This window comes from Pseudopodoces humilis, chromosome 10, assembly GCF_049639895.1.
Source record: "Pseudopodoces humilis isolate 2021_Gansu_Grassland_sample_001 chromosome 10, ASM4963989v1, whole genome shotgun sequence".
Lineage (NCBI taxonomy): Eukaryota > Metazoa > Chordata > Aves > Passeriformes > Paridae > Pseudopodoces > Pseudopodoces humilis.
Window position 1 is genome coordinate 17070200 of NC_142209.1, and position 16949 is coordinate 17087148.

Consider the following 16949-nt stretch of genomic DNA (forward strand, 5'->3'; position numbering starts at 1 on the left):
CTTTCAAAACTGCTTACAGAATAAAGAAGCTTCTGTAGACCCTACTGAAATCAGTAGAAGTTTTGTCTATTGTTTTGTCAATAGAGAAGCATTTGTCTACATACCTATATCATTAGGTAGATGAATATTTTGCATTTTCACTTAGCAAGCTCTTCAGCTCTCTTAGAGGTGCTCTGCTGAAAATTCTGAAGGAGATTCAAGAAGGTAAACTAATCTGAATTATTCTGAAGGAGAACAACATAGTAAAAAAATTCTACTATAAAACTATCACTGAGTGGAAATATTTTCTGGGATTATAAATATTTATTTTTTTTAAAAAAAGTGACTGCTTTTAAATGAAAACTTTTAGATCTCCATTAACTACTTTTTGTGTTTGACTTCTCAGTTCCTTTCATGGGCTAGGAAACATGTCTTCATGTGTGACCTAACACATCCTATATCCAAACATGTTGGCATTATTATTGATGGCAACAGACAAGAACTAGAACAGGAAGGCTTATGCATGGTTCATGCTATATAAATGGTAACTTATGAGAAGGAACTTCCCTGATTATTTGGGAAGAACAAAGAGAGATCTATTTTTAAAATCAGAAGGGAAAAAACTAAGAAAACAAAGAAACTGCAAGATGTACTTGATAGTCTCCCGTTATCCTCTCTTTAATTGGGCTGTTGCTTTTGGCTGCAGACATCCAGTTCACAGACCATTTTCCATTTCCTTTGTTTTCATTACAAGAACAAGCTGGTTAAAGAAACTCCACTCAGTAATTTTAAACTAAACCTTCAGCATCATACTGTAGGAATTTAAACCTTTCCCACCATTCCTTTCTTTATCTCCTCAGTGCCTTCCCAATCAAATCCTGTGAAAAGCACTTTTAAGAAAAGGCAGGTGGAAGTTGTGTAAATATTCATATCTTTAAGAAAATTCAATATGAAAACTTCTTGCAGTGCTCCACGGCCATTTGCTATAATGCAGTGGCCTCAAACATCTGTTCTCAAATTTCAGTTTACTTCATCTGCCAGGTGTTTCACATTGTTAATAATGGTAACTCACAAATTTACAACAGTCACGTAAGGCAGTTACATAAATACAGTTATGTCAATCAAGTTCACTGCATCTTTCCCAACTAGACCGCATATGACATTTTTCTTCTTGCTCTCTTATCCTAATAAATGGATGAAGACTATATTTCTGTAAAGAGAATCCCTGGAAAATATTCTGGTATTGAAGTCAGAGAAGTCACTGAAGTGCATTTCAGCAATGTCCAACAGTTAACTCAACCAGGAAGTAGATGTGATGTTTTTCACTTCACATGTAACAGAATCGGTGCAAAAAACCCCACTTTAAACTAGTTACTTTAAACCTTTTGGTCCAAATACATAAAATAAGCAGTATTTACAGCATTTTATTCCTTTTGTAAATGCAATGCTTTAAAACACGTTATAAAGCACCTCAGTAAAAATATTCTACAGATAAAAGTATTGAAGTAGTAGGAAAACCCTAGCCATACCACAGCTCACTAATAGAGTCATAATATGGATTCACCGATACCTCAGTTTACAATTATTACAAAGAATCCATGGAGAAACTTACTGAATTTACAATTTTTATACCACTGTGTGAGGATCAACTAGAACTGCAGACAATACCAAATTTCTTTGTAGTTTTCCCAACCTCAGTCAGTGGTGGTGGTGATTAAAAAAAAACAAAACAAAAAACCCAAAACCCCACTGTTCTCATTCTTTAGCTTTTTACAATATTAATATGAAAATGACATTTTAACACTAATGAGTAGTTGTAATTTTTTAATAAAACCACATATATAAATATGGGCAATTCCAGCAGCAGCAGCATTTCTCAGCAGAACATGATTAACCATCCCAATTAATATCATGTGACATGATTCTCAAAAACAAAGTACAGATGTCAACCAGTTATTAGGAGTACTCATACTGTATACAACCAAAATTTCCATGTTGAAAGCTGGGGAAAATTATTTCCTCTTCACAGAAGTATAAATGAAAATAAATTGCTCTGAAAATTAAAAAGAGCATCAACAGAAGTGTTTTTTTTATTGTTTATATTTTCAAATAGAACTGCCATGTATTAATTGCTCCGAATTACAGTGTAGATTTCTTCAGGTTAAGGATATTGACTCCCACTGAAAGTATTAGTTAGATAAAAGAAATGAAGCCTTTGCTTCTGGATTACCAACACAGCTATATCCAAAGCCCTGGAGGTGATCCACAACCCACTTTTCTTGTGTAAAGAAATGTCTTGGAGGTCTACAAGCAATCTAGTTTCCATGGCTGAGGACTAAGATGATGTTGTGACCAAAGATTTAGGTCCATAAATCTTACAGTATAGCATTCTTAGTTTGATTTAGGGTAAATCTTTTCATAGAAAAAGTTTTGAGCCAGAATATATAATTCTCCATCTTTTTCCCGAACTGCATGTGCTCTGACAAACTGAAATTGCTCCAGTGCAAATTCATAGAACTCATTCTCCATTTTCCAGATTTCAGACTGCTGTAGCTTGGCAATAGTTTCTTTTGTGGGAAGTTTTTTCTCAGTTGTTTTCCTAAGATGCGACTTCTTTCCTAAATGCAAAATAAAGCAATAACTTCACTTTCAAGTTCATGCGCTCAAAAAATGTTTACAGTCCTTTGTAATTTACAGAGTTTTTAGATTCTCAGTGTGTTGATAAACTGCATCAGAAGGAGCAGGCTTTAATCCAAAATTTATTAACACAACATGTAGAGTTGGAAAACTGCAGCCCATCTCACTAAATGTTTATGAATCTTGCATCCATTCTTTCAATTCCTCCTGTTTGCTCTAAAAAACTCAGGAAATGAACATTCATTTAAGGAATAAGATTACTCCATATAACCTACCTGGAGCAAAACTAGTGTTTCAAAATTAATTATTTAGATGTTAATCTGGTATCAACTGTTAAGTATTTTAGGGACTGCAGGAGAGACTTCTTTCATAGAACCATCAAAACATTAAAATGTTTTGATGTTTCATGGAAAAAACGTTTAGGATCATTGAGCCCAACCACAAACCTAACACGGCCAAGTCCCAGTCAGCCATGTCCCTGAATGCCACATCTTTTAAATATCTCCACCACTTCTTTACATCTTTTAAATACCTCCAAGGAAGGTTATATTCAGCTCAGACTATGAAAACCCCCGCTGTTCTGGTGTAACTCTCTGTAGCTCTCCATAAAAGAGAAAGAAAGTCTTGTTTTCATGTGATTTCAACTGTCTATTTCTAATCAAAATATAATCTCTACTAATAGCATTTAAACCATTATTCTCCCATCTAAATAGGATACTATAGTCTTATCATAAATGATACATATGCCAGATCCCTGTTCAACAGAGTTTCTGAGACAAAGATGACCAAAATGATGACCAAATTTTCCCCAAGGAGTGCTGCTGCTTTGTAATTAACTTGTTAATACTACATATCTAGGCTCTGTACACCACATCCTCTTCTCCCTCTATTTGCAGATAGAAGTCCTGCTAGATAGAAAAGATAGAAAAGATAGATCTTTTTTTCATCATAAATTGCATGGCCAGCTCCTAGAAACTGAGCTACTTGTTGTAGCTAGGAGTGCAGGAAGATAAACATCTACTTGGGTCTCTGCATCCCTCAGGCTTTATTGCTCAGCCAACCAGGCTGCATTGAGCGCAGTTAATTCCAGCAGGGCTTCTGAGGAAATGGAAATCTGCCACATCAGCCACTTTATGAACCTGAAGCCACTGCAAAACCTTAAAAAAAATTTCTGTTACAAACACATCACAATGTAACATGCAGTATACCTACACGCCTGCATTTACCCGAGCCTTAAATATTTACAATTTGTGCAAGGCAGCAAGATACTTGGACTAGCACTGCCCTGGAAAGAGAGAAGGAGAGAGAGGAGAGAGAGGAGAGAGAGAGGAGAGAGAGAGGAGAGAGAGAGGAGAGAGAGAGGAGAGAGAGAGGAGAGAGAGAGGAGAGAGAGAGGAGAGAGAGAGGAGAGAGAGAGGAGAGAGAGAGGAGAGAGAGAGGAGAGAGAGAGGAGAGAGAGAGGGGAGAGAGAGGGGAGAGAGAGGGGAGAGAGAGGGGAGAGAGAGGGGAGAGAGAGGGAGAGAGAGAGGGGAGAGAGAGGGGAGAGAGAGGGGAGAGAGAGGGGAGAGAGAGAGGAGAGAGAGGGGAGAGGGGGGAGGGGGGGGGGAGAGAGGGGGGAGAGAGGGGAGAGAGAGGGAGAGAGAGGGGAGAGAGAGGGGAGAGAGAGGAGAGAGAAGAGAGAGGAGAGAGAGGGAGAGAGAGGAGAGAGAGAGGGGAGAGAGAGAGAGAGAGAGAGAGAGAGGAGAGAGAGGAGAGAGAGAGAGAGAGAGGAGAGAGAGGAGAGAGAGAGGAGAGAGAGGAGGAGAGAGGAGGAGAGAGAGGAGAGAGAGGAGAGAGAGGAGAGAGAGAGAGAGAGAGAGAAGAGAGAGAGAGAGAGAAAGAGAGAGAGGAGAGAGAGGAGAGAGAAGAGAGAGAGAGAGAGGAGAGAGAGAGAGAGGAAGAGAGAGAGAAGAGAGAGAAAGAGAGAGAAAGAGGAGAAAGAGAGAGGAGAGAGAGGAGAGAGAGGAGAGAGAGAGAGAGAAAGAGAGAGAAAGAGAGAGAAAGAGAGAGAAAGAGAGAGAAAGAGAGAGAAAAGAGGAGAGAGAGAGAGAGAGAAGAGAGAAAGAGAGGAGAGAGATAGAGAGAGAAAGAGAGAGAAAGAGAGAGAAAGAGAGAGAAAGAGAGAAAGAGAGAGAAAGAGAGAGAAAGAGAGAGAAAGAGAGAGAAAGAGAGAGAAAGAGAGAGAAAGAGAGAAAGAGAGAGAGAAAGAGAGAAAAAGAGAGAAAAAGAGAGAAAAAGAGAGAAAAAGAGAGAAAAAGAGAGAAAAAGAGAGAAAAAGAGAGAGAAAAAGAGAGAAAAAGAGAGAAGAGAGAAAAAAGAGAGAAAAAGAGAGAAAAAGAGAGAGAGAAAAAGAGAGAAAAAGAGAAAAAGAGAGAAAAAGAGAGAAAAAGAGAGAAAAAGAGAGAAAAAGAGAGAAAAAGAGAGAAAAAGAGAGAAAAAGAAAGAAAAAGAGAGAAAAAGAGAGAAAGAGAGAAAAAGAGAGAAAAAGAGAGAAAAAGAGAGAAAAAGAGAGAAAAAGAGAGAAAAAGAGAGAAAAAGAGAGAACTGAGAATCTTCAAAAAAAGAGTTTTTCTTTTCTGTAGGAGTATGATCCAGCTGAGAGACAAATCTGGCAGATTAATTAAAACTATTATCAAAACTATTAATCTAGATCTAAAGAATTCACACTAAAAAAGGTAATAAGTAGATGAAATGATCCGTGGAAATCAACTATTTAAATACCTGTCCGGTATAGTTCTGTGGCACCCCTGAAGAACCGGGGCAAAGCTGCCTCCAATAACATGATAAAGTCTTCAAGCTCTTCAGTAACTCCCACAAGGAAGTATTCATTAATCAGATTGTATTTGGCTTGTTCCAAAGCCCATCTGCTTCCCACATTCCTAAAATGACAGAGAACAATTATAGCAAATTCTGATGTCAGCCAACAATCCTTGGTCCCTAGATAGGGATTACTTCACAACAGGACATTTGTATAGGAAAGGCAAGACTTACTCCAAGTTATAACCATCCTAACTTCATGTCCCTTTCCAGTTTCTCTCATCTGGGTTCTTACCTAAAAATGTGAGTTCTCTACTTATAAAAGAGTCTCAACAAAAATATGCGACGTGTGTGTGTGTATGCTTAATGCCTCTATTCAAGCAAATTTTTCAAGGATTTACACTGTCTCTATATTAATACCCTGTCTCCACTTTCACATTAGATACCAGAAATCTGGCAAAAACACACCTTCCCTTTTGCACCTTTCTCTGCTTCTCCACATGGCCAGAGAGTAGATAGGACTGAACAACAGGCACTGACAGAGAAGCTCCCAAGTGGCCATTTACTTTGCTTGTGTTTGAATGAACAGTACCTTTGACAAATAATTGCCCTTGATATCACTCAGAATCTTTCAAATAATCTATGGGGTTTTTTTGGGTTTTTTTGCTAAAGAGCATTTTAAGTCTTTGCCATCATTATACAGTATGTTGTATTGATAGCACCATTTGATTTTGTTTCAGTTTCTGCTAAGTAGCATTGACTACTGGATATCTGGTAAAGGTTTAAAAAGATGAATTTATCCTTATCTCAATTATTGTGTACTCCCTAGGAACTTTAGGAGCTTGAACTAAAATATCTCCATTCCAAAAGGATACTGTAGTCTGCCATAAGAGAAAAATGTCAAGACTCTAAATCTGCAAAAATGATTTTTAAAACTGAAAACATATGTTTTCCCTCATAGCACTAGTGATACAGTATTTTAACATACTGCTAGTTTAAAGAACTGCAAAACTCTTTCAGCAAATCCATTTTCAACAGAAAACACATTACTCAAGTATCCACTGCTTCACTCTGCCTCGCACTTTTATCAACTGGACTACATATTGAAATTTGTTAAAGTTTAGATTTCAGCACTGATGTACTTGACAAACAAGCTACATTTATTTCCCTACCAGCATTCTGAGCTGTGGCCACAGAAGAATGGAATTTGAAGCCAAAGTTTCTCTGGAGCACAGTCGGAACCTCCAGCTGCCACACATTCATCAAAGGTCTGCAACAAAGACGAAACTGAGCTGAGCTTTAAAATCTCATACATGTATCAAACATCTCAAACTAGTTAGTTGCTAAATGTGGTGGGGACAGAAAAACACATATGACGTTCTAGAAAAAAAGTAAATTCAAGCCTTGCTTTCACAGTGTTATCAGGATGATCTATTGTCTCAACTAAACAGGACTTGGACAGTCTTTTATGGTTACAACTAATGAACAATTGATCTTACCTGATACATTGATACCTTTGATATAACTTTAGCAAAGGCTATTTGTCAAAACTAGCAAAAATAGTCAATAAGTGTTAGCATAATTGTTTTCCCCTATAAAAGAAGTCACTAAAGATACAGCATCAAATGCCATCTGGAATTGTGTAATCCTGCAACAGCTGGATGTTTATAACACAGAACATTGTGCATGTTTTAGATTAAACAAGGTTCTATTACATTTTAATTATGACAAATAACTTCCATTTCAGAGACTAATTTTGTTTTGGCAATCAGAAGAACTGAAGTTTTTCAGGGCATAACAGAATATCCCGTACAATATTGCTCTCTACATGGATATACAGCTCTAGTAACCAAGTTTCAACTGCAGTAACATAGGAATGACAAGGAACATAGGAATTACAACAGGAACTCCATTAGTATTGGAAGGAATTTGTAAGTGCTTTACTGTGTCACAATAAAGGAAGTATTTATGGTATTTCTAATCAAGATAAAAGGTCTGTATCTAGGATATATTAAAAAAAACCAAACAGATAACATAGACAACTTTTGAGACTGCTTCTTCAGTATAATTACAAGTTTCTGTTCAAAGCAACTATGTAAAAACACATTTGTTTAATTACTTGTAGTTTAAAACAAGGACAACATAATTTGCTTCTATTTTGAGGTGAAGTTTATGAGATAATTTAAAAAAATTACTGATACTATGCCAAAGTAGGGAGTAAACTGTGGTGCCCTGGTTCACATTGAACTGAGTTTAGAATAGCTTGTACATGTTGCACATCATAGATAAAAACACAGCTTAAGTAGGAAAACAAGACATTGGTATGCATTCCCTAGCATAGTTCTCTAGAGAAATTCTGCACTGATCTATTGTTAAATGTACCTCCTAAATTATGAATGTTTATACTAAAAATGAACTGGCATCTGTGTAAAGAAAGATTTCTGTGCTTATACCTGCAGGTTATTTTACAGTTAATAAGCAAAAGGAAGCAAGCCATTTTCTAAGTAGGCTGAAATAGGACAGACTTCCTTCCACACTTCCTCTTATGCACCTACCTTGGCTGCGCCATCCAGAGATTTTATTATAAAATACCCTTGCCTCTACAGACTCTGCATTTACAGCCAAGCTATCTATGACTGGAAGCACAGGGATACAGAAAACAACCTTGTTAAAACTTCTTCTGTATAAATGCCATGCTATGGACTAGGAGGGGACAAGAGTATAAAGTGCATTGAGATTCATTTCTACTAATAAAACAACTGACTTCCAATAGAAGTATTTTCTGACCTTCCCTACTTTTCATTTGAAGAGCTTTTCATGAATCTACTGTAACACATACTAGAATAAAGACAATGCAATTGGCTCAATCCATTTCTGAGCTTACTGAATTTTAGAACTAATGTATACAAAACTTACATAGTCTATATATGGACAGCTCCCCAGGGACACTTTGGAAAAATAGTACTACCTGATTTAAATGAAAGAAGCCAGAAGTTTGATATAGTAAATCAATTTCACTTCAAATGAACTTGAAATGCTTACAGAACATGTTAAATCTGTATAACAGCTAAGTCTCTCGGACCTAAATAAAGTGGTATCATAGCAACAAAATGAAAAAAGCATCTTCAACAGAAAAACATAAAATAAATAATGCAATTCATTGCAAGCATTATAAACAGGAATGCATTTGACCTTTTTCCCAACAAATCAAAGCTTAGAGTGCAGTCTATCAACCAGCAACACTAAGAATTTTTGGCATGTTTCCCAGTGACTACCTAAACCAGGTTACTTGGATTATAATTCAAAATTAAAATAAACACTGTTAAATTTCACTCATTTTAGTAAGTTTTATGACCTAGTACAGCTCAGACTTGGCAGCATGCTCAGGTTTCCAAATGACTGACCTCCAGCTGGAAAGAGGAAGACAGGCTACAAAAGATGAGATCCTATCTCTCTTTTTAAAATTGCCTTTATGATATCATATTGTATCACCTGTTCATCTGTTTAGCTAGTTCTATAAAGACAAATTTTAAGCTTAATTTCAATTTATTCTTGAAGCTTTCCTTTTCCTATGCTGCTGTGCTGCAGGATGCCTGGACAAACTGAAATGCAGTAGCTGAAGATGGCGCTAAATCCTAAATAACAGAGGAGCAGTTAGTTCCCAACTGGAAAGAAAAGAGGAATGGTCTATTCCCAATATTTAAAAAGCACTATTTGGATGGGAGCAGCATACAAAACGATTACTCACATTTATTAGTTGTTACGGCATTTACAGACTAAGTTGTATTTAGTGCAATTTTTGGTTATTTTTTCAATGTCTCTTGGTACCCAAGCAGCACTTATCAACAAATTAAATTATCAACGTAACAGAAAAACAGTGTCAGCTTAAGAAAATATTGTCACTGAAACTGTATAAAGTGCTCGGCTCTGTAAAGTACAAAAATTCATTACATTTTATAGGATTCCACACTGTTCTAGCTACAGCTTTGTAAACCATACTCATATATTTAATACCCTGCTTTTCTTCCAAGTACTAGAAAAATTCAAACCAACATGGCCAAAAAACATCATACTGCAAAGCATGACAGTGGATGTATAGATTCTTTCTGGAACAAATCCATTATGAAGCCTGGATGATGTTGCCATCCTGAAACTGTATTAGTAGTCAGTGTTTGAATGTGCTAACCTGAACTTATCTACAGCCACCTAAGACATAAGGAAGAAGTACAGAAATTTATGTATCATACTCTACAGTTTCCAAAAAGACATTGAAATGTTTCCATTTAAAAAAAAAATAGAATAAATTGGGTTGCTAATTATATGAAAATAAACAACAAAGCCAAAGCATGAGCAGTTCTACAGCTTTTGGTGAAAAAATGTGTCTCAGTCTTCAGGAAGAGATGTAGCCTTCTTACACAGGAGGATAAGCCTAATTTGCTAATTACAATTCTGGACACTTAATAACAATAACAAAGAATATTTTATTTCATATTTTTAGTAAATTGCAACATACAGTGAATTTATAAGGGTACAAAGAACCTACTAATGCCATGTTCTGCTCCAGTATGGACAGGAAATGGAGAATATAACTTACAAAGCCACCATTATCACCAAGGCTGATAAAAGAACAAGTTGGCTTTTATCAGGGCATTTAAAAAATTGTTTTCACATTAATTTTATTAAGTTAAGCATATATTATTGGGTGTACTTTACCTTTTTATCCCCCTGTTTTCGCCTCCGTAGCCCTGGTCTGTAATCATCTCCAAAGCGCAGAAAGTAATAATAAGAAACTAGGCGCTCTATAGGATCTCTTATGACATTTATGTAAATTGGTTTCTTTTTAACACCAAATCTAAAGTAAAAGAAGAAAAAACATCTTTAAATGGACAAATCAAAGCTTCTCATCTAATATATAAAAACCTGTTATTATTGCTACAACTGAAATCTATACACAGAATACATGACAGTGAAAGGAAGTTTAATGATTGCTTCTTTTCATCCTCATATCCAGTGCATTACATGGATGGGAAAGTAAGTTCAATTTCAGTCTGCCTAAGATTATGATTTCAAGGACTTATTATTAAAGAAACAAACAAAACAGACATATTGTCACACAAATAGGTACTAAACATGTTTACACAACTATCCTGACTCTAGACATGCCTTAACCAGTTTAGTAGCCATGTACATGTTTATAATAAGTACAAGAAGTTTGATATTGAGTTCCTGCTTGCGAACTGGGCTTTGCAATGCTATGAGTGGTTTTCCTGGCACGTCTCCAGTTGTCAGAGATATTAACAGCAGGAAGGCAGAGCTCAGAGCCCATCCATTGCCTGGGTTGAATGCATACAGCTATGCTTATTAAATCTAAGTCTAAGATAGTATCTATAACCGTATTAACTTCTCTATTGAAAGATATTAAATTTTCCCTTAGACATTTACCCTTCGCAAATTTTGATGTACTCCAGTACAAACAGAAGCCTGATGAAATGAGGTGGTTAGCTCATGTGACACAGGAGAAAAATTTAAACCACCAAACTGTTTTGTGCAAATGCTACATTTCAAAACCATCTATGTTTAAGTCAGCTTTTACAATACATTTCTCAGTTTTATTTTCTTTTCCATTTGAAAAGTGCTGTGGCAAATAATTATGGTATCCAAATATTAAAGAGTTTATATCACAATGAAAATTGCAAGTGTGTCAAGTGCCCTGAAGTAAAGCTAGAAGCTGGGAAAAAAAGATCTCTTCTGTTCCTATGCAAACTGGGAAAGCATTCTGCATCGAAAGAGGGCCATTCATGCCTCCTAGCTTGGCTAAAACAGAGCACTCATAGTTTTAAGATGCAGTACTATGATTTTTAAAGGGGTACATTTTACTACCAGATACTATGCATATGAGGAACATTAAGTTGAAAAGCTGAAGAACAGAAATTTAGCAAAAGCAGCAGAAAGGAGGAAGTTAGGAAAAAAATCAATTAACAGGCATTGCTTTTGCCAAAAAGCAGCACTACAGACAGAGAAATTGTTAAAGGCAACAGAAAGAGCAACTGATTCTCCAATGCTGCCAGTAGAGTACCAATGAGTCAGACTGAAGCACTCAAAGGCCGAATTGCTGACATCTGTCTGCATGCCAGCTCTGACTTCCCAGAGCCTGAAGTGTAGAGGGTGTGGATGTTTCAACCATTCTGATGTGAAGTCCATGCCTCGAACTACACCCTCTTTAAGGTCCACTGAAATGCATAAGACATGCACGTGTCCCCTTCAACAGATGACTGCAAATGCTGAGGAAGCTGTAACAAACCCTTTTGTAACAAACCATTTCCATACAGCAGCATACTCAACCAATGAACAGCACATATCAGCGACTTAAATGAAAATTACATTTTCATTTACAATAAATGCTTGTGCTGGATTGTACAATCACCTGCATTTGCACACCAGCTTGCAGAACTAGTTTCAGTTACAGTAACATAAACCTACTAGTAACATAAGTTATTACTGTAACTTTATTAATAATGATAATGAATTGGCAATTGCATTGTCAAAGAACTTTTTTCCCAACTATTTACCAGAGAAAATAGGGAAAAAGAATGGATAAGAAATTTTAAAAGACAGACAGAAAAGGGAAAAAATTTAAAATTTTATTACCATAATTTCTACATGGATGGATCACAATAACCTGTCCTCAATACTCTGAGTTATCACTGGAATATGGTACTTTAATTTTCAGCATATTTTAAGAGGTACTTCTGATATTTGACAGTGGACCTAAGTCTGATGTCTATGTATATGGAAGCATTGACTCTTCTGAAATATTTTACATTTAACTACAAGAATGTTCATTACAAGAACATACCTCACAGCCTTAAAGGTGTGGGCCTTGCCAAGCACAACCAGCGTATTCAAGATATTATTTTAATAATGAAAACCCAAAGTATGAGAAAGCAAGCTGTTGTAGGGAAAAAAAAAATCACTCAGGTGAAAGGATAACAAACAACAAAGACAAGGATAACACAGTCCTGGAAGGAAGATGCAGATGAAAGAAATCTGTGAAATTGCTTAGATGCTTTCTAGATGTAAAATATTTTAATTCTGGGAGTTCCAGTATCTGAAAATGTTTTCAGCTTTATGAACTAATGTATAAAATAACATTCAGCTTTGCTGCACCAGAAAGCTGTTACTCAGTTCAAGCATTTATTAATGTTGAAGCATTTTAATTTTAAAAAGGCAGAAAAAAACTAATGGATTTTGATATATTTTATTTGATTGACTGATCTGTAACTAACTTCTTTTGCCTGTTACTTTTTGTAAACTTGGTGCCACTGGTCGTTTTCAGCTACTACTATAGCTTTTAGCCTTTTCTGATAACGTACTGTATTGGGAATCTGCACAAGCCTTGCTTCCCCATCTCATTCTTTGTAATAAAAAGTTCAAATTAAAAATCATGTGTACATGACAGAATGAGAAATTAAACAGAACGACTAAACAAAAGGAATTATTACATACAAAAAAAGAATTTAAATAAATACTTCAATGCACAGAAACAAAAATGCAGAGTGAGTCAGCAAGAGGTAAAAGTAGCAGTAACTATCATTAACTATCATTAGTATAGTCAAATGCACTGAGATCTGAAAATTCCACTTCCAATTTTAAATCATCTTCCACATGCTCCAAGTGCAAGATGAAGCACTGCCTAGTAAGCATCTTAAGCAAAACTGACTTGTCAGTTCAAGGGGAGGTTTCCTAAGACTGAGCTACTGAGGATCACAGCTTTAGATCCAGAAGCAAAAATAAGACAAGAAAAGAAACATATGAAAGTGGGAATAAAGATATGATCCTGAACCTTTGAAGTCAATGGAAGGATTTTGATGATATTTTATTTAATTTTAGAAGTAGCAGCATTTAACTCCACAAGAATTACTTCAATGCTTTTTCTAGCAAGTCAAACTATTATAGACCAGAAAACTACTTCAAAATATAACTTTTCATATTTTTGATAAAGTACAAAGGGATACTAAGGTAGAGAAGAATTACATAACTTAAGAGGCAGGTGGTGTTACTCTTTATATGAAGCATTTTTGAGACTAAGTATGTTAAACTTCCCCAAATGGGAAGCCAATCCTAAAATAGAACTGTCAGTGTTTCAGAGGAAAGCCATCATTTTCAGCAAAACAAGCTTGGAATTTAGACAAGGAATACCAATCCCAGTATATAAACTTTTTTTTTTTTTTTTTTTTAAGTGAGACTCGGCTACATTTTATCATGCAAGAGAACAAGAGAAATGGGCGACGATCAAGCCCAAACGCCGGCCGTCTGGGAAGGCCAGCGGGCGGCTCTGAGCAAGCTGCAGGTGCCGGGCTCCGGGCGCTAGAGGGCGCCGGCAGCCCGGCCGGAGCCCAGCCGCAGGTACCGCCGCGGGAACGTACTTGGCGAAGTCCAGGTATGATATATGGCCATGGTAAAATCCTGGCTTCATCTCCTTCCAGGAAGTCACATTCTTCACAAATCGGACCTGTGAAAGTGGGCAACAAAAAGTGTTTCTGTACGGCTCATCACATTTCTCCATACACGGGGTTTCCTGGCTTTTAGTCTTATAATGAGTTAGATAAAAAAGTCTATTTTGAGTATTATCAAAAAATTTGTGCCACCTAAAATAGACTTTCCTGCAGCATAAAGATGACCGATTTTAGATCACCAAATTTAATGATCAGAAACTAAACAAAAGCAGAATACAGAAATCAGAAGGACAGTTCAAGGAAAGCTACCACAAAAACATCAAGACAAACATTTATATTTTTGTCAGTCCATTTTATTTGTAATTGTAAAGGAATGTAGAATTCTTTCAGTAGAAATGCAAGTACATATTTGATGGCATTGTCAATGCTCCGTATTCAGTCCCTCAACTAAAAGTGTACCAGATTTACAGCACGCTCTTAGACCTCTTTTACTGGGATGTATGAAATTAATCTGATGGTTCATTTGCTCCTCCATCCCAAAATGCAATGCACAAGTAATCCAGAAATGTTATAAATGCATGTAATGTAAATCAGATCTATAGTTTGCTATTTTGAACAGTCATCTTAAGCCTAACATTTCAGTGAAACTTTCATGCTAAAGCATGAAGTAGCCCTTGAATGAGAGCTGATAGAGCAGTTATTGGCAAACTTCACAAAAATAGGAATAGCTTTACATTTCAAAGAACAAAATAAGACACATGCCCCAAACCAGACAGCGTGATCAAATTAAGTGGGACATGCAAATCCTGATAGAGCTTGGCTTTACTAGATGAACAGAATATTTTAACATCAAAGCATGTAACTGAAGGTTATTTCAAAACTAGTGAATTGGATAATAACGAGAAGATGATAAATTTGTACTGCCTGAGCTGTCTGACAAAGATATGCCATTTCTGAGGCTGTGAATTAAAAGACAGTGTTCTCTACACATCTGCAATATCTTTTCTGTTATACAGAGAAACAGATAACCACAAAGATTCTGAGGTGAGACAAGAGAGACAAAAAAGTTTGAGAGCTCAAGACAACACAAACTAATATTCTGTAAGGTCAAGTGGATCGAGAGTGTCCTGAAGCATAATATTTACCAGCTGAAGATTTTAAGAGGTGAGACTGGCCTGCTGATTCTTCAATTGTGCAAAACTCATGGTCTACAATTTAAGAGGTTGGTAACCTGTACTTATTTCTTTAAACACTGCCTCTTGGACTCTCAGATAACAAAAATTTAAATTACCTTTTAGTAACAGGCAACATTAATTTTTTCAGTGTACAAGTTTCACAGCCTGTGGCATTACAAAATTTAAAGCATATATTGCACATGAAAATGGTGGCAAATTGAGCTGAAAAGCACTGCACAATGTTACACAACAGTGTAACTGCATTGGCTTTCTGTCTGGTTTTGTCCATAGCACAAACTGATAATATGGGACTTTGAATCTAGTTGAACTACCTTAACTGCTACTGAAATAAACCACACTTCCATTAACTGTATCTTTTCAAGGTTAATGACCGGATATTTTCAGTGTAGAACCTCAGCTATAAATATTTCTTTACCTGGCAAAGGTATTTCCTAAATACAAAATATAAATCACCTTTCATTCCTTCACCCACAAACCCCAAAATGTCATGGTTGGTTGATACAACTCTGCAAGTAAACCAGTTATGCTATTTAGGCTGTGCAGTGCAGCCAACATATTAAAGTGTACATTTATGTTTCCATGAATGAGCTTTTTGGAATCTCACATTATCTAGATTTCAATTTCTAACAGACTAGGACTAGACATAAGGTAATGTTAAGCACAAAATCCCAAGGTTTTTGTTTTAGATACCCATGCCAGCATCTGGCATCAAATCATAGATTTTTCAGTAAGTTAGAAAAATCTTCTATTGCCTTTGTCTTACTGTGTTGTTGTCTGCTATGGAAATAATTTTTATGAACATAGGATGGATAGTCTAGCCACTAACACCAGACAAGGTAAGAGAAGGCTAGGAAGGTTTTATAACACACCTGTGACATTTACATCTGTCTTAAGATGGACCTGCAACATGCTAAGCCCCTGAGAACTATAGTTTTTAACACCTGTAACTAGCCTGCAGGTAAGAGATTTTCTTTTTCTCCCACAGTTTGCAGCATTCCAAAAGCCAGAGTTGTTCCAGGTCACAGGCAACCTAATGAGTCTGGATTCACACATTTTAGGTCAGAGATGAATATTCCTCCCTGCTTCATACTGTTAAATATGATCAATTTCACCTTTCTTTTCAGGGCTTAGCAGATACTGGAGCTTTCAAGAGACAGAGAAAGCTTCTCCATCTGTGCTCAATCAAATAAAATTTGAGGTGACTTTAGAAGTTCAGATAGACGTGAATGGAATTCCTGTGAAGTTGTTTCATGGTGCTTTTATATAATCAGCTACAAAGTTGCTTCACAGCCTTTAGTAAGTGGGAAATCAGCTGAGGTTCACTGAATTAAAAAGCCAGATCAAACGCACTCTAGGGACATAAGATGTCCTGAAAGGTAAGTTAAACACATTCAGTTTCTAGGACAGTAGGAATTTAAAACAAGTCCCAGTGAGCCAAAAGGAGGAAAAACCCAACCAGCATACCTGGTCTGAGAAAAAGCCATGTGTGCAAACTAAGTGATGCTCTAAGTTCTTATCTCAGTCCATTAACTGCGACCATCAGTCCCTCTTCTCTACAGTCTGACCACACGCACTCACATGAGCTCATGCACACACACACTCACAGTCACAGACACCCTCACACATGCATGTGTGCAAGAGCCTGCGTGAGTGTGATTGTGTGTCTGAGTGTATCTGACGGCATGAGTGTGAGCATGACTGTACTTCTCAGTGTGAGCGTGTCTGAGTGTGTGTATGTGTTAGTGCGCAAGAATTTGAGTGTGCATGAGTGTGTCCGAGTTAGCTCTGAATCAGAGGGTCAGGAATGCTGGAAACAGGCAAGCAACACACCTTTGGCTGCATACCATGAACAACCACAAGAAGCTCAAGGCAAGGACAGTTGAGA

General features: G+C 36.7%; 1 protein-coding gene across 1 annotated transcript in view; it reads right to left on the reverse strand.

The window, feature by feature from the left end:
* Positions 1–1786: 1786 nt before the first annotated feature.
* The window catches only part of HS2ST1 (heparan sulfate 2-O-sulfotransferase 1), a 78325-nt gene continuing 63162 nt past the window's right edge, over positions 1787–16949 (reverse strand). Inside the window, exons 3-7 of the mRNA XM_005521003.2 lie at positions 13839–13924; positions 10126–10264; positions 6585–6682; positions 5377–5534; positions 1787–2597 (exon numbers count right to left, since the gene is read on the reverse strand). Coding sequence (XP_005521060.1) covers positions 2371–2597; positions 5377–5534; positions 6585–6682; positions 10126–10264; positions 13839–13924 — 708 coding nt within the window. The 3' untranslated portion in view covers positions 1787–2370. The remainder of the gene's footprint in view (positions 2598–5376; positions 5535–6584; positions 6683–10125; positions 10265–13838; positions 13925–16949) is intronic.